Source organism: Sesamum indicum, linkage group LG9 (genome assembly GCF_026168435.1).
Source record: "Sesamum indicum cultivar Baizhima isolate 11 linkage group LG9, ASM2616843v1, whole genome shotgun sequence".
Lineage (NCBI taxonomy): Eukaryota > Viridiplantae > Streptophyta > Magnoliopsida > Lamiales > Pedaliaceae > Sesamum > Sesamum indicum.
Genome location: NC_142665.1, coordinates 19,878,235 through 19,900,254, shown reverse-complemented (window position 1 = coordinate 19,900,254; position 22,020 = coordinate 19,878,235). Strand labels below are relative to the sequence as shown.

General features: G+C 33.6%; 5 protein-coding genes across 6 annotated transcripts; 3 read left to right on the top strand and 2 right to left on the bottom strand.

Annotated features, from left to right (window-relative positions):
* Nucleotides 1–69: 69 nt before the first annotated feature.
* LOC105178013 (germin-like protein subfamily 1 member 13) lies at nucleotides 70–1,215 on the top strand. The gene is made up of 2 exons (XM_011101348.3): nucleotides 70–323; nucleotides 426–1,215. The coding sequence occupies exons 1-2, from the start codon at nucleotides 194–196 to the stop codon at nucleotides 989–991; spliced, it is 696 nt and encodes a 231-aa protein (XP_011099650.1). The 5' UTR covers nucleotides 70–193; the 3' UTR covers nucleotides 992–1,215.
* Nucleotides 1,216–3,497: 2,282 nt separating this feature from the next.
* On the bottom strand, nucleotides 3,498–4,644 carry LOC105178014 (germin-like protein subfamily 1 member 13). The gene is made up of 2 exons (XM_011101349.3): nucleotides 4,448–4,644; nucleotides 3,498–4,297 (listed from the first exon to the last, which is right to left on the bottom strand). The coding sequence occupies exons 1-2, from the start codon at nucleotides 4,569–4,571 to the stop codon at nucleotides 3,732–3,734; spliced, it is 690 nt and encodes a 229-aa protein (XP_011099651.1). The 5' UTR covers nucleotides 4,572–4,644; the 3' UTR covers nucleotides 3,498–3,731.
* Nucleotides 4,645–9,008: 4,364 nt separating this feature from the next.
* On the top strand, nucleotides 9,009–10,056 carry LOC105178016 (germin-like protein subfamily 1 member 13). Its single transcript, XM_011101350.3, has 2 exons — nucleotides 9,009–9,162; nucleotides 9,311–10,056. Exons 1-2 carry the CDS (start codon nucleotides 9,042–9,044, stop codon nucleotides 9,874–9,876), a joined length of 687 nt encoding a protein of 228 aa, XP_011099652.1. The 5' UTR covers nucleotides 9,009–9,041; the 3' UTR covers nucleotides 9,877–10,056.
* Nucleotides 10,057–11,532: 1,476 nt separating this feature from the next.
* On the top strand, nucleotides 11,533–18,227 carry LOC105178017 (RING/U-box superfamily protein). Of its 2 annotated transcripts, none has more exons than XM_011101352.3 (15): nucleotides 11,533–11,814; nucleotides 12,399–12,549; nucleotides 12,993–13,090; nucleotides 13,923–13,984; nucleotides 14,088–14,179; nucleotides 14,258–14,381; nucleotides 14,822–14,908; nucleotides 15,497–15,587; nucleotides 15,869–15,973; nucleotides 16,331–16,431; nucleotides 16,613–16,678; nucleotides 16,764–16,851; nucleotides 17,427–17,487; nucleotides 17,681–17,744; nucleotides 17,974–18,227. In XM_011101352.3, the coding sequence occupies exons 1-15, from the start codon at nucleotides 11,754–11,756 to the stop codon at nucleotides 18,106–18,108; spliced, it is 1,386 nt and encodes a 461-aa protein (XP_011099654.1). In that variant the 5' UTR covers nucleotides 11,533–11,753; the 3' UTR covers nucleotides 18,109–18,227. The 2 variants fall into 2 exon arrangements, with proteins under 2 accessions (XP_011099654.1, XP_011099653.1); XM_011101351.3 differs by having other exon boundaries at nucleotides 11,536–11,814; nucleotides 15,863–15,973.
* A 1,020-nt stretch (nucleotides 18,228–19,247) lies between these two features.
* PDF2.5 (Scorpion toxin-like knottin superfamily protein) lies at nucleotides 19,248–21,488 on the bottom strand. Its single transcript, XM_011101353.3, has 2 exons — nucleotides 21,329–21,488; nucleotides 19,248–19,598 (listed from the first exon to the last, which is right to left on the bottom strand). The coding sequence occupies exons 1-2, from the start codon at nucleotides 21,381–21,383 to the stop codon at nucleotides 19,429–19,431; spliced, it is 225 nt and encodes a 74-aa protein (XP_011099655.1). The 5' UTR covers nucleotides 21,384–21,488; the 3' UTR covers nucleotides 19,248–19,428.
* Nucleotides 21,489–22,020: the final 532 nt, after the last annotated feature.

The window sequence follows — 22,020 nt, the reverse complement described above, 5'->3', positions numbered from 1 at the left end:
GATACGTAATGTATATATATTGAATGAAATAGAAAATATAATAGAATTTGAAATAGAAAATTCAATTTACAGCTCAAGTTTCAACTATAAAAACTCCAATTTCTTCTGCTGCACAAGGGATATCGTCTGAGCAAAACAATAGCAGACAGGAAAATTGTAGATTAAGGAAGCTTTTGGTCGTATAAACCGCGTAATGGAAATATCAGCATTTCACTTTGTGTTGTCTATGGCCATTCTAGTTGTTGGTTCTTCACCTGCGGATGCCTATGATCCCGACCCGTTGCAGGATTTCTGCGTTGCCGTCAATGACTCCAAGGCTGCTGGTAATTAATTGCCATTTTCATATGAAAATTTCAGCCTAATTTCGGTTCTTGTTTCTGTCAAGATGTTCCACATTTTAACACCCTGAATGAATTCTCATGCAGTATTTGTGAACGGAAAGATTTGCAAGGATCCAAAAACCGTCACGTCAGATGACTTCTTCATTTCGGGTTTGAATAAGCCTGGAAATACATCAAATCCGTTTGGATCAAGAGTGACTCATGCTTTCGTTGATGATTTACCAGGGCTCAACACCCTTGGCATTTCCATAGTCCGCATCGACTTTGCACCAAACGGTGTCAATCCGCCCCACGAGCATCCTCGTGCGTCTGAAATACTTGTGGTGTTAAAAGGCAAGCTCTATGCTGGCTTCATAACGACGAACCCTCCAAACCCGAACCACAAGAACAAGCTCTTCGCCAAGATCTTGAAGCCTGGAGATGCGTTCGTGTTCCCAAAGGGTCTGATTCATTTCCAATATAACGTCGGGAAAACAAGTGCAGTTGCAATAGCTAGTCTAAACAGCCAGAATCCTGGAATCATGACCATCCCAAAGGCCGTTTTCGGATCAGAGCCGCCTGTTAGAGCTGACGTTCTCGTGAAATCGTTCCAAGTCCGCGAGAAGTTGGTGGAGTATCTCCAGTCACTGCCCTGGACGGGGAACAACTAGACATGCACAGGATTTAAAGACTACATATATTGCAGTTTGCACTGATCATCTTCAGTGTAATAAAAAGGTGACCCTCAATGTTGGGGTCTTGATTGATTGTTGAAAAATTTGTTTCTAGCTGAATATGCATGTATCCGCTCCAAGTCCTGTTTGTTGCCGGTACGCAGATCTGTGTGTGTAAGATCCTTGAAAGTTAAATGTCTGAATAAAGTATGTTTCAGTAATTCCTCTGTGATTACTATTACAGGAAGTTAATCATATCTGATACTTGTTAGAGACTTGTACGTTATAAATACATTGAACTACTATGCCACCTGACAAAATTGTAATTTTAATCTTGTAATTTATGAGTTATATTTTCAGTTTTATAATTTTGGCAATTTTTTTATCTTTTTCCACCCAATTTGATCTAAAAATGGGCTTAAATACACTTTTCGTCGGGAATCTTTTGCATTTTTAAGTTTTAGTTTTTTTTTTTTTTTATCTTTTTAGGGTAGCAAATTAACTCTCGTAATATTTAAAATTTTTGCGATTTCGGTCCTTCAGTGACTGAAGTTAGCAAATATTGTCTAACCTAGTTTTTTTGTCCCTACAAATAAATCATGCAAAGCACATATATAATTAATTTTCTTGGTACTTGTACCACTTATTAATGAAAATTACAGATCATTGAACTCATTGATAGCAATAGAATAATTAATATCGAATCGAATTGCCAGATCTATCAATATTAATCATTCTATAAGATGTAAATCAAGACAAGAAATACTCAATGAAAATAGATTAAAACCACAATCTCAAAACATAATAATTGGGTTCAACGTTTCCCTTGAATAAAAAAAGATAATTAGCTACACAACATGTGCGTAGAAATTCTTCTTAAAAATATAAACTAAGAAGAAGAAAAGGAGAGAGATGACCTAAACTAAGAGAATGACAAAATGTGAAATGGGATACTAATCTTCAGCTTTCACACCCCCTTAATTTTTATAGCAGCAAATCGTCCGCTCCCTCGCCTTCTAACTTGTCGTCTGGAAAAAGAAAATAAATCGCAGTAGAAAATCTTTTTAAATTGCCCACTTTTCTACAGACAAACTCGAACATTGAATAAGGTGTGGTCACTTCCTATCGGATGCTTAAGTCTGTTTTCTTCACATCTTTCTTTGATCACTTTTCGGCTTCATTTTGGGCATTTTAGATTTCTTTTCTCTAGATGAGGTTAATATCAATTATTCACTTAAAAAATGCATAATTCAATCATCAATGCAATAAATTCGTTCTAAAACATTTGAACCAAATATGCATTTGAGTGTCAAAACACATCCTAGTATGAATTTAATGACGTAGCAGTCTAAGTTGTAAATATTAATTGTAATTTGGGTCTTGTATTTTTAAGGAGTTGCAATTTTGGTTCTCTAACTGTGGACATAGTGATTTTAGTCCTTTATATTTCAAAATAATAGTAATTTTCGTCCTTATGCCCAATTAGTGACCACTTTAACCTTTTAGATAAAAATTCAATAGTCCTATCATATAATTTAATTAGACCTAACATACTTCCGAAATATATATGGATGAACAGTTGTACTTGAGCTTCAAGGTTTTAGCAATTTAATTTCTTCACTAATGTGATTGTAATTTGATATCTCCTTCCTAAAGAGATCCCCGTGGGAACTAGTGGAGGTCATCAGCTTGGGTAGTATATAAATTTAGTCCTTTTTCCCGCGTTTTATTGACCGAAAAATTACATGTGATTAGCATATATATAATCCAATTAAATTATAATTTTAGTCCTGTAAATCAATCGTATAGGATCAAAAGTGTCAACTTCCCTAAGTTATAAGACTAAAAATGTTAATGTCCCCTAAGTTACACAACCAAAATTGCAATTTAATTAGGTCATGTGCAAGTCAAATGCAATTTTCCAGTCAAATTGGCAGAAAAATGATGAAAATTGCCAAAGTTTTTAGTTATAGGACTAAATTGCCCAAATTAATTCGTGTAGGATAAAAAACGTCAGCCATAAATTACAAGACTAAAATGACATTTTCTCCATTTTCCTCAAAACGCGGTCATTAGTGGTTCATTTGTTTAAAATATTATTTCTACACCATTTCAATCAAAATACTTTCAAAAATTTAAGACACGATAGAGAAAATTGTATTTTTTGTCCCATATAATAGGTTCATTTTCAATATAGTCTCATTTGATAGACTTTTTTCACATTTAGTCCCATACTTTTTAGAAAATTCTTAATGTTAGTCCCAAGTCACTTTTTCATCCACCATTTAATGGAAAAATCACTTTTTTCATCCAATTCATGTCACTTTTTCGTTAAAAATTGGACAAAAAAGTGACTTGAGATTAACATTGAGAATTTTTTAAAATAAATGGAACTAAATGTAAGAAAAGTCTGACAAACATAACTAAATTAAAAATAAACTTAATATATGGAACAAAAAATACGAATTTCCAGACTCAATATATATATATACGAACTACAGAATTGCATAAAGCAGATATCATGAGACCATCATTGTAATAGTTCATTATTATTGAAGTACAAAGGTGTAAACTGCAGACTCCAAAGCAGCAGCAAGTGAATACAATCACCTGATCAGAAACTTAAAATACAAACCATTTATTCAGAAACATAGACCTCAACAGTAATACTTCATTTTTCCAAGGGCCAAGAGAGTGTCTCTGCAGGCAAGTTCATTGTCATCACCTCTGCATTTAATTAATTGATGTTCCACCAAAATTGTGCTTGAAGGTAGTCAATCACATTCTTCTCAACCTGGAATGCCTTAGCCAAAACATCTGGATTAATTGGCGGGTTTGAACCGAACACTGCGTTTGCAATGGTTATAACTCCTGGATTCTGGCTGCTTAGACCAGCAAACGCGAGAGCGTTCGTTTTTCCCACGTTAAATTGGAAATGAATTAGGCCCTGTGGGAAGACGAAAACGTCTCCTGGATATAAGTACTTGGTAAAGAGCTTGTTTTTCATGGTGGGGTTCGCGGGATTGGAAGTCACGAATCCAACGTAGAGAGTGCCTTCGACTACAAGAAGTATCTCACTGGCACGCGGGTGCGTGTGGGGTGGGTTAATACCGTATGGTGCAAAGTCTATACGGGCTAGAGAAATGCCAAGAGTGTTGAGCCCTGGTAGTTGGTTGACGTTCACCGGTGTGACCATCGATCCAACTTGATTCGATGTATTCCCCGGTTTGTTTAGGCCCGGGAAAAAGAAATCCTCGGCAACAACCATGTTAGGGTTCTTGCATATCTTTCCATTCACAAAAACTACATGTGTAAGAGATGTCCATGTTATTTCACATTGATGTCAAAGCAAAGATGTACATAAGCAAAAAAACATATATATAAACTTAAATGAGAGGTTTGACAATTCCATAAACAATTTAAGCTGTTAGAGAGCAGAATCATTTAAATTACCAGCCGCCACGGAATCATTAACAGCAACACAGAAATCTTGCAGAGGACTGGGATCCGACGCGTGTGCGAATGGCGACAGGGAAGCAACGAGAATGGCTGCCAAGAAGCCGAAAGCCATCTTCATTTTGAGCCGATACTGGACAGTTTTGTCACCCGGAGTGCTTATTTTCTTAGGATTGAGGTGATGAGCCTGACATGAAAATGGTTCCTATTTATAGAGAATAGGACAGTGAAATGGTCGTCTCCTTTTCTTTTACAACGTTAATTATCTAATGTAGAGTTGGAAAGTTTCTAACACTTGCCCACTATTTTATTGAATACTTCTTCATAACTAACACTGAACGCCTGGACTAACGCTTCTTTTCCCCTCGCGCAGGCATCCATTGACGTGATTGATTCATCGGATTACACTACAAGAAAAGAAAATAGAAGATTAGTGATAACAAAAAATCAAATAACAATTGTCAATAATTATATTTATTTAGTGACAAGACCATTTATTTTATCACTATAAGAAATTTCATTGTTTTAATAATTACTATTATTTGTAAAAAAAATTATATATTAACATGAATTAACGACCAAAAAATGTGCTCAGCATTGTTACTAAATACAATTAGTGACTCATTATAGTGACGGTTTAGTGACAAAAAATAATAGTTGTCACTACTTTATAATTTTTTTTCATGTCACACTTTTATATGCTCGAAAGGGTCACGTGCAACAACAACTAATTTATTATTAATATCATAACACGTCCCTCACGTACAAACCTGGCCTATACGTGGTGTTTAATAAATGAGTAACAATAAAATTTAAACTCGAAATTTGTTATTACTTTAAAAGCTTTAAGCTGTTAAAAATGGTCATTTTCCTTACTATAGTATTATTTATGATATTTTTGTGGTGTAGGCAACTCTCAAGTGTTTCAAAACATAGTTTTATGTTTGTTAACCTGCTCAATATTTATCAACATAAAGGTTTCTTTCACAAACGTTTGTTCGCCGACTGTACTAATATTATTGATATTAGTACAGTTCTGAAATTGAATCCATGATTCCTATTTACATGTTAATGATATATATAAACAATTATGCGTACCTAAGGGACACTTGCAATTTCGATCCTCAAGTTTAATTTTTTATGAATTTATTTTGACAATTTTATTTTGGTAAATTACATTTTAAATTATCATGAAGGCGGAGCCCGGGAAATCGCGTTATTTGCAAGAGGGGGCTACCAAGGTTCCTATACTTGTTTTTACACTTTAGTACTGAACTTTTTTTCGGGTCAACTCATCATCTCAACTTTGCGAAATTTGCATTTTGCCATATATGACCATCATTTTGCTGATTTTTCTACCGAAAAAACATCACATTTTATGCATATGTGAAAAATATCACATTACATAACCCTTAAGTATCACATGTGCACTGTATGTAGTGATTTTTCGACAAAAAACTTAGTTTGAAAAACAGTTATAAAGGCAAAGTGCATAATTTCATAAAGTTGAGATGGTAAATTGACAAAAAAAAAAAATTAGATGCCAAAGTATAAAGAAGTCATAGTTCAAATGACAAAATATAATTAACCCATTTTATTGTATAATTTTAAAAATTTCGCACATTGATAACAAAAATGGCAGAAAAAGTATGGCGACCACTGGTTTTTATCAATGATCCATACTATATTTTTTATGAATAAGATCTATTTGACTCAATATTATATCATCTGTTATATTCAAATTAAAATACTAATTTAATATATTAATATTTTTAAATTAATAAATATATTTTTAAACATATCAAGAAATATATATTCATATTCATGAGAACCGTAGATTCGTAACCACGACCTCTAATCAAAATTTTAAAATTATTTTGGTATGTTTTATAAGACAGTGATTAAATACCTTTAAAAGAAAAATTCTTAGATCTTTCTGTCGCCTCTCAGCTCTCCCTTTCATTATCTAACTCTACCTACTTTCAGCACCTTTTATTTATTCTTATTTTCATATTCGTTTTTGTTAATTCTCTAAAAATGTAATTTTGATCTACTAATTATAAGGCGGTGACGCTTTCAGTCCCGTCCATTTTAAAAGTTGCAAATTAATGTCTGTAATTTTTTTTTTTTAAAAAAAAAGTTATTTAGTTTAGATCTCACCACAAAAAAAAAAAATTGAATAAAAATTATCACATGTCTTGCACATAACTTATAAATATAAGGCTTTTTAATTTTTCCAGCAACTTTTGCTAATGTGGCATGTGGAACATAAGAAAAAAAAATATATTTTTCGTCCTATAACTATAATAATGACACATTTAATCCAAATGTCACAAGGACAAAAATGGCAGATCAATCAAAATCAATCGAAAAATTAAAAATCCTCAAATTAAAAGGGTTAGGTGCCAATTTTCAACAAATTTAGCATTCCTGACAGCATCGGGATGAAATGTGTTTTTTTTTTAAAAATATAATTCTTATTATAAAATTAAAATCGAAAATGACCAAAAGTATGATCCATATAATCATAGGATCTTCCCCAAAAATTTATAAATGCTACTGTATACAAAAAATATAACTTTTTACCGTAATTAATTAGGGTGAATAGAAATTCACCCCTTGTGATATTAAAAATGAGCACATTACCCTCCTATGAAAAAAATATAGCAATTTACCCCCTTGTACTTTTTAAAATGAAGCAATTTACCTCCTTATATAGGATTGTATTTTAAAAAATACAGGGAGGTAGATTGCTATTTATTTTTTTATAAGAGTGTAATTGCTTATTTGCGATATCGCAAGAAGGTTGCTTATATTTTTTCATAATTAATTATCACGTAAAAAAGTGAATAATCAAGGCAGCAAACTGATTTAACCATAAAAGTAAAAGCTGATGAAATGTCAAGATCAAGAAAAAAGAAAAATCATATGTGAAGGCAAGCCAGTGGGATATTCTTCAATTCAACTGTTTAAATTTGACCTTGTAAACTTATTGCCTCAGTTGTTAAAAATATATATATATATATATAATGAGTTGTGATCATTTGGGATTAGGAAAAAGCTGTTAATCCGTCGCATGCATGGCAGGTAACAAATATATATTTATTTATTTGATTATCATATCTTAATCTAATTTCAGGATTATGCAAAACTTGATCAAGTCAATAGATGTTAAGGTAAATGGACCTGGTATTAGACCAGTAAACTAACTGGAAGAACCATGATTTTTTATCATAATTAATCACTAAAGTCGAAAGAAAAAAAAATTGTGTTGAATATTAATTAAATACACTTATGTGGTGCTGGTTATTAGTCGTTGTTTTCTCAAGTGAAGTCAACACATCAGCTATAGTTAAAAATCATGGCAAATATTTTGACTATAGTCTCAACCATGACAAATGCTGATTATTCATACTCGAAACTTAAGTTTTCATATTAATTTACTTACAGGTGGACAATAGTATTAATTTATCAATGATTTTTTAGGTATAGTCATTTATAATATAGAGAAAAACTAATATCCTTTTTATTGCGAGTATAGGGAGCTCCACATTAGATTAACCAAATTGCAGAATGTAGTACTGATTTTTTATATATATAGGAAAAAATACAATTTACCCCATGTGATATGAAAAGTGTGCAGAAAATTCTATAGAAAAGAAAATTAGCATATTACCCCCTATTTTGTTTCATTTTTCAAACTACATGGAGTAGTTTGCTAAAAAAATATTTTACAGAAAATTATATCGCCGTAATGCTAAATAAATATCTTACGTGGATCTATTGAGCGGCTTATCTAACTTAATAACACAAAGTAAACGGGGCCAAGAGGTTACTAGTTCGGAAATTGGAGAAAAAAAGGCATGGACGATTAACGCTTTATAACAGAAATGGAAATACTTAGTCCTAATTATTCATGTAAACATCACAATTTTATATAAACGACAGAAGATTTCAAGCTACTCATCACCTACTGATGATTAAGTAAGGCAGCAGTTGAGGAAATCTTGGTATGGTAGCCCATTTTCTTGGTGATATGACCTCTGTTAATTTTCAACCAGCAGCTTCCCTTCCCTACATTTTCTGAGAAAATTGGCGTTTAGCGGATTGGATATCTTATCGTGTATAAAATTAATGACGTAATCTTGATACACGTGGTATGTATATATATGAAATGAAATAAAAGATGCATCAAGAAATCCAATTATCCAGTTTCTGGACGGTTGCGTTCTTGACCTCCACCATAGGTACATTTACTAATGAAGGATCGTTCCATAATCAGAACGCGCTAGCTATAGTAACTAATCCAGAGACGAACATACATTGACCGTCTCTTCGCGATGAAAATGTCAAGTTGTAGGTGGTGAATTAGCATACATTTCTTTGTTTTCAGCAACAGAAGAACCATTCTTGATCAAATTTAACATTGAAGACTTGGCCAAATGACCATTTCATACTTGTTCTAATGGTGAAAACAATCGAGTGATTCAAGGTGGATCACGACGTATAAATAGGCGTACATGCATGCTTTACATCCTCAGCAACTCATTCCCCTGCAAGCTCTAGCTAACACAAGTAATATCAGATAAAAATGGCCGCTCGCTTGCTTTTGACTATTGTTATTCTGGCTTTGGCTTCTTTATTAGCTCATGCTTCTGATCCTAGCCCTCTTCAGGATTTCTGCGTTGCGGTTAACGATTCAAGGGCTTCAGGTAATTAGAGCAAGCACGTGAATACATGACATGACCTAATTAACGTCGTCCCATGGAACGAAAACTACAACTATAGAATTGTTTTGTGTCTGTTATTTGGAATTATTGCTCACGTTTGTGAATGTTTTCTCTTTGTATTACTTGATAGTATTTGTGAACGGAAAGATTTGCAAGGATCCAAACACGGTCACGCCAGACGATTTCTTCTTTTCCGGTCTTAACAAGCCTGGAAATACATCAAGTCCGCTTGGATCAAGAGTTACTCCTGTGACAGTCAATCAACTAGCTGGACTCAACACTCTCGGCATTTCCTTGGCTCGTATCGACTTTGCACCATACGGGCTCAACCCTCCTCACACGCACCCTCGTGCAACTGAGATTCTTGTTCTCGTTGAGGGCAGTTTGTACGTCGGATTCGTGACTTCCAATCCTGCAAATCCCAACCAGAAAAACAAGCTCTTCACAAAAACATTGTACCCTGGAGATGTGTTTGTGTTCCCAGAAGGTCTAATTCACTTTCAATTCAATGTTGGAAATACCAATGCAGTGGCGTTTGCTGGCCTGAGCAGCCAAAATCCAGGAGTTATTACAATTGCAAACGCAGTTTTTGGTTCGGACCCTCCTATTTCTTCTGATGTCCTGACCAGGGCTTTTCAGGTTGACAAAAATGTGATCAAATATCTTCAAGGACAGTTCTGGTGGGATAACAACTAGGCAAACGATCGACATATGAAGAGTTCCACGTGTGTATGATTCTTATATGTTCGCTTGATTTGTATTCAAGAAATAAAACTATATATGATGTAGTAGTGAAGAATAAGCATTTGGGTTTTGTCTCCAATGTAAGGATACATATTTCCTCATGAATAAAGAAATGTTTATCGTTTTTTTCAATTATGACTGTTGGAGTTTCTAATTAAATAACAACAAATTTAGATGATGTGGGATTATACGAAAAACCAAGGATAAACTGATTTGGAACGATTTATATATATATATATATATATTTATATGTTCATTTGTAGGTAGAAAAAGAATGGATAATATATAATAAAATAAACAATCTCGTAGGAATAAATCAATAGTTATTTATGTGCAAACAGATTAATTAATCACAAGCATATAATTGTGATTGTGTTAATATTTAACAATAAAGTTTTATCGATCCACACATCCGGATTTGGCTCGTTTACAAGCCTAGCCAGACACATCATTTTTCTTATTGTCTTGTAAATTAACCCACGAACATCTTTAAAATCACCTCCTCATGTTGGATCTTGCTTCAAATATTGTACAAACCACGAACACGACTTGTTCACCTTGATGAATTACTAAAAGAATAATCAACTTGTTTACACATCTCGAATCCGAGGAGTATATGGATGCTCCAAGAAAAAACGAACAGAAAAATATAAAGAAATTATTAGGAGTTAATATATTAGGGGGAGTGTACGTTTTGTGATAAACTCATTTATGGCATCACACTTGTGTTTCTGTAACTCTTTGATCACGATCATATACCTTATTTACAGGTGTACTCAACCCTATCTGTAAGAGAAGTCCATATACCAGTATATATTTGGATGACTAAAAACACTATCTCAAATAGAATCTATCTCAATGAGTTCCCATTCCAACATGTGTTTGGGAGACTATAAATTCTATCATATAAAGTCTTTATGCTAGATGAGTTCTTATTCCAAGTTAGTAACTTCAAACTTTATATCAAATATAAATGCATATTGAGTCATCAGTCTACAAACCTAACTCAATGTCCAACAGTAGGAGAACTGAACTATCTCATTTATATACCCATCTTTTTTTTTTCGCTTCTTTCTCTTTTTTTTTTTTGGCCTTTGCTCTATTCTTGCCATGGTACATAAAAAGTTTCTTGCAGATGCCTTTGTAGCAAATTTTCCTCAAAGAAATATTTTTTTATACTTATTTTAAATACCTTTTGAAAGCTCGTAAAATAGTATTTTCTCTCTCTTTCTTAGAGATCATATTCTTATTTCCCAGATGCACAAGAACTTTTCTATAAGTTCGAGCTTCTATTTTCCCCTCTTGAATTTGTACCTCTTTAGCTCCATTTACTCATATCATTATAGATGTTAGATGTAATAATCGAAACTTAAAAATGTATGCTTGTATTTATATGAGACCTTAGGGATCATTTTCGTAATTTTAAAAACTTAATAAATTTATGTCAACTTAATATACTTATGTCAATTTTTTATCGATCATGGGGATGCTATGTAATATTGAGTTTTTAGGAGGGCTGATGTATAATTTCCCCATTCTCCCGAATTTGTCAATGTGCAAATGTTCGAAACAGATGTTTGTAGTTCGGAGGGTACAACACCTGATCTGCACAGAGGGCTTTTGAAGAACGTTTCTTTTGTTTTCTTGAGCACGCTTTTGAAAATCGATTGATCCTTCCTTGGGAAGTTTTTTCCAATTAAATTCTCTCTCTATTCTTACTCTAATGCCACTTCAAAACTCTCCTCTCATTGCATAAACCTCCTTGACCTTCACAAATTTGCCCGCACGTTTCCGGAATCAAGAATTCTGCAGAGAGGGAGACAGAAGAAATGGAGAGAGGAGAAAGCTCTGGCTCCAATTCCTCCAGTGATGATATCTGGGCTAAACTAGGTACTTATAGAAAGGAAAGATTTCATTTCTTGTTTATGTTGTTTTCAGTCTTTATGGGACGGAATGAACTGAAGTTTTTGATGCCTGTGGGCTTAATTTTCTCTTTTTCTTCTTATTTTTTAATTTGGGTTCTGTGTGTTCGCTTTTTCTTCATTGCGTATGAATGTGGTAATATTTTCCTCGACCCTTTGAGAATTTGAAGATGCATGTTCATCTGTAGTGTTGTGTATGCAATAAAAATGTAGTCTTGATTATCTGAACATCTAAATACGAGTGTATGTAATATTTGGTCTAGAACTGACTCCGCCAGAGGAGTCATGAGAAGAAGACATCATATATTATCAAATAACTGTAAATTTTCCAGTTTCGTGATTATTATACCTTTTTAAATAAGGTGTTCTTTTTGGGGCTCTATTCACAATTTTTCTCTGCCTCGATTCAAAGATTGCTCATTTATGGTGTTGGAAAAGTTTAAAGTCGTTCCTGTTTTCGTTGCCTAATTCATTTTATATCTGTAAAAGGAGGTATTTGTTTAGCCAGAATTTGGCTTTTCAGTACAAACATTTGTTGCCATCGTTCTGCAGTGCCATTGGACTCGAGTTATTCAGATATAGAGTTGAAGTCTAATGAGGTGACAATCTGCTCAGAGGTCAAGAATCCTTCAAGTGTAAAGCAAGAATGGTGCAAGATAGCTAGGGAAAAGGATCAAGTTTCTGCCTTGATGCAAAACAAGAGGTATGCGTCCCTTTTACTTCATGGAGTCTATTTTGTGTTTGATAAGTGCATATGTATCGGATTGTGTCTTTGAGGAGATCAATGAGTTTGATTATATTTGAAGTGCATTTATTTTCTTCTGAAGTCAATTTCTCCTGAAACTTCAAACTTTTGTTTGATCTCATCTACTGAAGTGCAAGTTTCCACATTTCTCTATTAGTATATTAGGGCATGGCTGTGTACTGATTGTCTTGGCAGACAAGTGTGTCTGCACATTTCAGAAGTGTCATTTGTGTTAGCAATAATATGTGCCCTATTTTCTCTTCGGTGGTCACATTGTCAAAATTTTGTATCTAAATAAAAAAGAAAATTGTGAGTTTATTCCATAAAACTACTTGTTATTGGTCTTACCATCCTTTGATTTATCCCCAAGTACTTGACAACTGCTTTTTTCTGCAAACTAGTTCTAGTTCAATCCTTGTTGATGGCACGGTTGTTCAAGAAGATGATACAACCATCATTAGATGTGGCACTGAAATTATTCTGGGTCCTGAGGCTGATGGTAAGAATCGGCATTGACCAACTTCTTTTAACCCTCAGCATGTTAGATCGCATCCAGATATTATACAGAAGGACTAAGGAGTAGGTGGAACTGTATAGCCACTTCCCTGATATCTTATGGCTGACTTTTGCCCATGAATTTAACATAAGATGTGCAGTGAGTTCAGCCAACTAGATATCAATAAGAAACACTACAAGAAAGGGAAACAGAAATAAATAGCAATTGCTCAGAAATTGGAAAGAAACAGGGGGCTGGCCTGGTTGCGTTGAGTGCTTGGGCATGTCCCAAGGAATTCAACTGATGAAGGAGAATTTCCAGAGTCTGGAACCAGTACACACTGGTTCTCTCCATTTCTTAGCTCCTTGGTGGGGCCTGTTATCTGAAGCACCCTGAATGACATACGTATTTAAGCATGACTCTGGCTTTTCCCATTCAGAATTGTTACTAAAGAGTTGCCTGTTTCTCACTTCATCTATGTTGGCTGCATAAAGAATTGAACCATTGGCGGTCATGTGTCTTATTGCTGAATTCTTGCAGATTATAGTAAGCAACTATGAGTTGCAATTCATGGTCAATAATCCATCTGCATTTATGGTCCACTTACTAGCATGTCAAGAAGACAGAGTTTCGAAGCATCATGCCACAAGTGTTCTCTGCATGTCTCTTAACATTTGTTTTGCAGGAACATTCATCAACTTAAAGTTAATGAAATTCTGTAGCTATGTACTAAGAGTTTAGCTTTGATTTAGAATACTGCCCTATATACCTAGGGTCCCAGGTCAATAACCTTGTAATACATTAGAATCCTGACCTGTCTTTTTATTGCTTTCAGGGTTTATGAGGTATATGTTTAAAGTAATGCCTACCGAAGAAACTTGTAAGAAGCAGCTGAAGGTAGACATCAGTGGCCTGGTGCCTAACCTTTTCTATATGGAGTGCTATTATTTTTGTTATCGTTCTGCTAATGATAATGCTGTCTTATTTTTTCCTCTGTTAGATAAATCTAGACCCTGAACATGCAAAATGCTCAATTTGCTTAAATGTTTGGCATGATGTTGTGACTGTTGCACCCTGCCTTCATAATTTCTGGTATACATATTTTTTTTCTTTTTATAACTAGCAATTATCGACCCTCATAGTATGTAACTTAGTCTTGTCTGATTGCAGCAATGGATGTTTCTCGGAGTGGTTGAAAAGGTGCCAAGACAGACACTCTAGCATTTTATGTCCTCAGTGCAGGGCAGTTGTTCAGTTTGTTGGAAGAAACCATTTTTTGCATAGTATTGAAGAGGTAAGCATTTTTTGCTCTGCCTGACATGTATATAGTGTCTACAGCTATGCAGGTCGCCAGACTGTAGGTTGTCTGGTTTTCATCTGCCCTTACAATATTTAGTTTTTCATGTAAGACTCATAATGAATATGCATTATTTTAATGCACCTCTTAATTAAGATTCATTATTTTTATAATTAAGCTACCTCTTAATTATTGTCTTTTGATGGCTAGGAAAGGGTAATACATTATTGTAATGCACCTTTTGATGTTAATTCTGTGTTGAAATTCATGTTCCTACCTTTTACTCGTCCTTTTACATCATAATTATGTTGTTTACGTGACTAGCTGACAATATATAAAAGCTAAATTTATGAAAGAGAATTGCACTTAAGCTCTTGTACTTCAGTTTGTTATGGTTTGCTTATGTTTTGTGAATCTCTGTTGTCTCTTTTATGCAGGATATACTGGAATCTGATTCTTCTCTAAGGCGTTCAGATGAGGAGATTGCTCTTTTAGATTCCTATTCATCAATTAAGTCACCCCTTGTAAGTATTATCTTTTGCTTTCAGAATACTTCATATACTTCGGAATTTATTCAGATACTTCATATATTAATTAGTTTTAACTGGTATATAGTATTCTCTGATGAATTGCTTGAGAGAAGAAAATACATATGTGGTCAGGTCAACATTTAACAAGCTGATAGGTATCTGTACCTATTTCCCAAATTTCTATGTTTCCTTCCATCACAAACACTGGTTTGACATTAGAACAGTGTCGCTGTTCTCATTCCAGAATGCCAAAATTGAAATAGAAAATGTATTCCTGCTAATAAATTGGAACAAGGAAGCTGGTATAATTCTCCCAGATGTTATCTCTATCTCCTCATTTATCCATCTGTATTTGAGAGTTGCCTAGCACATGATATGGATAAAATGGTTGTGCTGCTGACGTCTCATAAAACTGTTTACGATCATTTTAAAATCAAGCCAATTAGATGCATGACTTTCTGGTGGATGATTCTCTTAGTTTATGATTATTATGATAGTGTGCAAGCTGCGTAGATAGATCTCAGTGCGACATAAGCTATAAGTTCTATCATTTTATTCTGAACTGCTAACGTTTTATTTTAGGTTGTTAGCAATGGAAGGAAACTAAGCCGGAAGAGGGCACGTGCTCCACCTGATGAAGAGAATGTAAGGGATTTTCCATGCCCACAATGCGGTAATAACACCTTTTCTTTGAGCTCTGCCTTCAGAAAATTCTTGCTATTGAGTTAGAACAGACATATATAAAGATTATGCTTATATTCCAAACTGTTCGATTTACATGTAAAAACTCTCGTATTTATTACTTCCATGGTGCACAAACCTTGAGATGTCATGGTAACCTCCCTCTGTCTTTATTCTTAGTCTCTATTAATTTAGTAGTTTTGCTTTTTAATGCCAGAACTTTTAGATCTTTCTTCCACTTTTGAATATTTCATACATGTGTCTCAGCCACAGAATATGCGGGATTCCAGTGCAACCAATCCACAGTTCATCTCCAATGTCAATCGTGTGGCGGAATGATGCCCTCTGGACCAACAAATACCACTGTCCCACAACACTGTAATTTCTCATCGATTCTCACACCTATTACTTTCCATGTTCAACAAAACTAGTATGGTTAGATGACAGCAAAGTTTTACATGTCAGCATGATTGCACTTAAAAGTATGGCCTTTGAACCTGTGTATGAGGACTACAATTTTCTGTTTAATAAATTATGCATGTGGCTAGCATCAACCTTTTCCTGAGGGGAAGAAAATATCTTTATGCATTATGTATCATTCATATGAATGATCTTATGAATTACCATTTGGCAGGATATCCATTGCGCTTAATGATATATCTCCAACATGGTGCGTAATCTGTAACTGAGCATCTAAAATACCTAATTACTAAAGAAGGCTTCTCTTCTTTTCAGGTGTAGGATGTGATCGAGCATTTTGTGGTGCTTATTGGCATGCTATGGGGGTTACCAGTTTTGATGCCTATCCTGTGTGCAGCCCTGAAACTCTAAAACCTGTGAGCTCATCTCTTTTTCTTCTTGGCGGCTGCCGTCCATTATGCTCATTAAGTATATATGCTTGGTTGCCAGCCGAGTGTATCTGATTTGTTGTCTGGCCTATTGTGTATTTATTCTCTTTCAAGTATCAATTTCGTTGGTTTTGGTTTTGTAATTGAAATTTGGATTATCATTTCCCAGATTGCTGACCGCACTGTGACTAGAATACCATTGTTAGCTTATGAAAAGAATAGACACGAACAAGACGTATGGAACTCTTTTCATTTTCTTGTTCTTCTTGTTTTACTGGTGCTCTTTTTTTCCCCTTACATGTCCCTTTTTCTCTCTGTAGATAACAGAAAAATGTATCAGGCAAATGGGACAATCATTGCAGGATGTGATTTCAGAATGGATAAGAAAGATGGGGAACCGAGAAGTAGGTAAGTACAGATTACATTATCATTGCGTTAGAAGTGTTGGTAAGCAGTAGTTTTTTACTATGACCATACGCTGTCACCATAGGGTTAAGAGTGCTTGTTAGTAGAAGCCATGAACTTAGGAACAAATATTGATTACTATTATTTCTGTTCTCCATTTTTTACTGAGAAAACTTGTACGCTATAGATATATTAAAAATCTCTCGACGACAGTGTATGATTTATATTTCTATAGAAGTCCTTATGAGAATGTTTATATCCATTCATTCCTGATAACAACTGAGTTAATTGTTAACTTGTTGCTTTTAACATCATGGTTGTGTTTGTTTTCATTTTTCGCTATTTGAAAACCAAAACATTATGAAAATTTGTTTATATCTTTACAAAACATACATGTCTTGTTCTCTACCTTTCTCTCTGTGTCTTTCTAGGAAAAAAAACGCCCTTCATATAGAACCAAACAAAGCCCTATATATTTATTTGTTCTGTAAATATCTGCTCCAAGCGCGGGTGGTTGCCATCCGGGTAGAGCGTAGCAATATCACCTACAAATTTAAATTCATTTTTTCCCCTTTCAGATAGGACAAGACTTCAATTGAATCACTCCGAGATGATTACTCCTCAGACACACGTTTGCCGGTGAGTTCTCTCTAAACCCAATCATGTTTAATATGCTTCAAGAAATTGTCGTAGTGCTGGTGAAATTTGTATACTTGTATGTGATACGTCAGAGTTGAATTACTCTGTATTTCTCGATTTAGACTTTGCCCCCAAAGAGTCTTCATGCTACACAACATATAAGCAGTTTACTAATTCGTATTCGTCAATGCAGTGATTGCTATGACAAACTAGTCTCGTTTCTCTTGTACTGGTTCCGGATCACATTGCCAAAACATGTAAGTTCTGATTGCTCAAGCATTTATCTACTTCATATCATGTAGCTGCGTTGCATATAGTTGATGGAATGTAGCTGGAATTAATTGTTTAGGCTGTCAGACAGGTCGTAAAGGAAATATTGTATTTGTCATAGGTCCATCCAATGTAATGCATCATTTTTCAACCGCTACTGTCATAACTTATACTACCTTTTGTTTGTCGTACCATGTATTTCGTGCATTTTTGTAGTTTCTACCTCCAGAAGCAGTGCAGCGGGAAGACTGCTGGTACGGATACGCATGTCGGACACAGCACCATAACGAAGAGCACGCTCGCAAGAGGAACCACGTCTGTCGTCCGACAAGGGGTGCTCACATGTCTTAATGCTTTTACTATGACTTGAGAACATCCAACAGATTCTGGTGTAAATATATTAAGATCCGCGGCTTGAGAACCAAAACTATTTTTCATATTTTGAAATGAATGGAATTATTCTTATCTTCTTTGGTGTTTTGCAAGCACAAGAAAAATGCCTAAGTTATTAAATTTTTATGTGTAAGTTAATTAATTGTAAAATTTGTTTGTTTTCCATGTAAGAATAACTTATGTAATACATATCACATGTCTATTTGAGATTTTGAAATCATGGGGTGTCATAAAATAACCAAAAAGCAGTTTTGAGGTGTTGGGAGTTTTCGCTTTGTGTTGCAAAAATGCAGTTTTGAGCCAAAACTTATAAGCACTTTGAGGGGTGTTTTTAACTATTTTGGTTTTGTTTTGTAAATAAGTTCGATTTTCTTTTGGATTACTTCACCCATATTCAGATATACATTTTGAATTTATTCTTCAAATTTACACCTTCAAAGTTAATATTGGAGTTTTCAAATAATTTAAAATTTAATACTACTAAAATTTACAATTTCACATATTTAATATTTTAAATTTTTTATGCGTTGTTAATTACATTATTCGATATTATTTCTATACTATAAAAAATATAAATTAAGTTGTTATGATTAATATATTAAAATATATATGTTCTTTGTGATCATGCTAGTTTATTTATTCTGTATCAATAAACAATTATATCATTATTAGTGGGAGTATTATTTAATCAAACATTAAAGTCTTATTTTAGCATCAATAATTTAATATTATAAATAACAAATGTTTATAAAAAGTTATCTATGAAACATACTAATTCAAATAAACTCTATTAATTTTTATAAAAATTAACTATGATGACAAATGAAAAATGCAAATATTAAGTAAAAAATAGTTTTTTATTTTAACATATTAAGCAAACACTCCCTTCTCCAATAGTCTTTTTTCTCTTCGCTATCTTTTGAACATATTTGTTGGTTTGGATTTATAGATTATCGAATCTGTTTTTCAGTTTTTCTGTCTTTAAATTTGAATATATCAAATGATGTAATAAATTGTCTTTAAATTTGAATATATCAAATGATGTAATAAATCGTATTTTATTAAGAGAGAGAGAGAGGTAAGAGAGAGAGAGATCATTACTGCATAAAAAAGGGAGATTATAAGAAAAGAAGCATGACAACTGAAAACTACACTTGGAACACAATTCAGACAATTCTCAACAATGAGTGAATGAAGACAGACGGAAATTCAACAACAGACGAATCACACAATCTAAGCATCATTATCCCTTCCACTCGCAAACCCTAACTCCAATGATCAACAGAGTTTAGTGCAGAAGCAGCGGCGGCGGAACCCTCGGCATCTCCCGCCCGAGAATCCCTCGTTCCTGCAAACTAATGCGCAGTTGTGATTGCGCAAACACGGGCCCCTGTATCCGTGGCTCTGCGACTGGCAAACCCTTGCTTCCGCTTGAGGGATTGTCACCTCTGTATTTTCAAACAACAAATTTTGTAACTTTTCATGCATGCTCTCCTGCTCCCGCCTAACGGATTTTCTGTTCCTAATTTTATTGTATCTTCTGTTCCAATTAACATATATACTTAAGCTATGTGTATAAAGATCACATCTAAATCATAAATGCAATCAAATAGCCAGATGCATACATCTCGCACGTGTGTCAGACACGCGCATGACTTGTTTGGCACACACGTATCTGACACACGCGCGAAATGCATGCACCGTCTTATTTAAATGCATCCTACACCCAAACATGGGGTTAGTTAACTTTTTATTATTAAAAAATAAATAAATTATATATTATAAATATAACGAGTCCCAAATTATTTAAATTATATATTATAAATATAACAATGTAATCCGCGACTCGAATAAAAAATATTTTTCTTAAAAAAATGATCAAGTCGTGGATTGGAACTGCGACTTGAGTCGTGGATGAAATTGTGAATGTAACCATGTCGCGGATGAAATCCACGACTCGATCAATTTTTAAAAAAATACTTTTTTATTCGAGTAGCAAATGTAATCCGCAACTCGTTATATTTATATTATATAATTTATTTAATTTTTAATAATTAAAAAAATAATTAACCCTATTGTCTTTCATATAGAGATTCAGAGTTTGGATCCACACAGTTATCATAGGACAAAGTGAGAGTGCAATTCCTTGTCAAAATTACACTCCTTTGTGCTACAATAATTGCAAATACACTGAATTTTCATCTATTGAAAGGCACAACCAACTCTATATATACATACCTCTACAAATATTGGGGATACGACCTACTTATTTATCAGAAAATAGAATTAATTGCTATTTCGTCCCTCTTAATTTAAAAATACTTAATAACTACAAAATCATTATAAATCAAAAAGAAAATAATATGATCCCTGAATTTTTAAAAAGAAGCTCATTAATACAGCTCCCACATCAAGGGGCCAATGTGACATTTTTTTAAAATTTAGGGACCATGTTGAGATTTTATTTTTTCAGAACCTATATATTGCCATTTTCACATGAGGGAGGCCTACTGCATTATCCATCATCACATTATCTTCAATAATTACAATATATCACTACAACAAAATAAGATTTATAAATGAATTCTTACACCAAAATTTTCGTTACTAAAAATAAATAGCAACAGAATACATCTCTCTCTAATTTTTCGTCTCTAATACTCTATTATTTTTTTTTACAGTGATAGCTCAACTTCATGTAAAAAGAAAATCGTTGGGCTCATTAATCATAGACGTACACATGCATCCGAGAATCGATCTGATTAGATACTTGAATATTCTATATTAGATCAAACTCATTACACCGAATGTCAGATACCCGTGTGTATTACACATGTAAACACACACGTGCATCCAACTATCGGGTGCAATGCATTCGACATAGAATATAAATATCCCACTACGTATTTTCGGACAAATTAGGGTTTTCACCGTTATAACCCTAATCCAAAATTTCAGATCATGAGGTAGTCAAATCGTGCACAATCTTTCGCCCACATAAAACCCAATATTCTACCACAGCAGTATGTATAGTTGATGGAATGTAACATAATTCATTTCCAATTATTACCACATAAGCAATTCAAACATCAATCTTGGAAAACGAAATTGAAACACGAGACCTTAAACTGAAATTCTAACATCATTAATTAGATAATGAGTAGTAGAAAAGACTTACGAGAAACCAGGACAATGAAAAGCAGAAAGAAGATCCCGAATGCCTTCCTCTCCATATCCAACTGATAGATGCTAGCTAGCCAAGAGTACTGCTTCTTTCAGAAAACTAAGCAAGTTGTGGAAGAGAGTTCATCAGGCATGCACTATAAATAAGCCAAGAATTGTAGGAAAACGACACAGATTTGCATAGGTATGTGGGAATTTATGTCTCAAATGGTTGTTGGGATTCCACACTAATATTTTACGGGAATAATTACACTGTCTTCTCCTTAAATTTAAGTTTAAAGTAATTATATATAAATTTTTTAGGATTTGAGAAATTGCATCTAATATTCTTGATATTTAATTCGATCAAACATATAGATCCATATTATTTCCAGTTGACTTATATATTACTTACTTATTATAAATTTAATAAATCTCTTCTGAATGTGTATTTTTATAAAAAAAAATTATTTGAACTGCAGGAATTCAGTAATAAATCAATCAGAAATAAATGTGGATTTTTTTTTCAAATTTTTTTAATATGATCAGTAAATTCATTGAATTTTAATTAATAAAAAAATTATTTATTAAATAAAAATAATATCAAGAATTTGAAATATAAACTTTTAAATTATAAAAAAATTATATTTAATTATATCAAATTTTTCGGAAAGGACAATATAATTATTCATATTCTATATAACTGTT

Excerpts from the sequence above, each read along its gene's own strand:
- LOC105178014 (XM_011101349.3), bottom strand. The coding sequence starts at position 4,571 with ATGAAGATGGCTTTCGGCTTCTTGGCAGCCATTCTCGTTGCTTCCCTG. Across the intron at positions 4,298-4,447 it reads TAATGATTCCGTGGCGGCTG|TTTTTGTGAATGGAAAGATA; the intron begins GTAATTTAAATG and ends TTACACATGTAG.
- PDF2.5 (XM_011101353.3), bottom strand. The coding sequence starts at position 21,383 with ATGGAGAGGAAGGCATTCGGGATCTTCTTTCTGCTTTTCATTGTCCTG. Across the intron at positions 19,599-21,328 it reads TTTCATTGTCCTGGTTTCTC|AGGTGACAATCCCTCAAGCG; the intron begins GTAAGTCTTTTC and ends TTGAAAATACAG.
- LOC105178013 (XM_011101348.3), top strand. The coding sequence starts at position 194 with ATGGAAATATCAGCATTTCACTTTGTGTTGTCTATGGCCATTCTAGTT. Across the intron at positions 324-425 it reads CAATGACTCCAAGGCTGCTG|TATTTGTGAACGGAAAGATT; the intron begins GTAATTAATTGC and ends ATTCTCATGCAG.
- LOC105178016 (XM_011101350.3), top strand. The coding sequence starts at position 9,042 with ATGGCCGCTCGCTTGCTTTTGACTATTGTTATTCTGGCTTTGGCTTCT. Across the intron at positions 9,163-9,310 it reads TAACGATTCAAGGGCTTCAG|TATTTGTGAACGGAAAGATT; the intron begins GTAATTAGAGCA and ends ATTACTTGATAG.
- LOC105178017 (XM_011101351.3), top strand. The coding sequence starts at position 11,754 with ATGGAGAGAGGAGAAAGCTCTGGCTCCAATTCCTCCAGTGATGATATC. Across the intron at positions 14,180-14,257 it reads CCCTGCCTTCATAATTTCTG|CAATGGATGTTTCTCGGAGT; the intron begins GTATACATATTT and ends GTCTGATTGCAG. Across the intron at positions 17,488-17,680 it reads CCTCAGACACACGTTTGCCG|TGATTGCTATGACAAACTAG; the intron begins GTGAGTTCTCTC and ends TCGTCAATGCAG.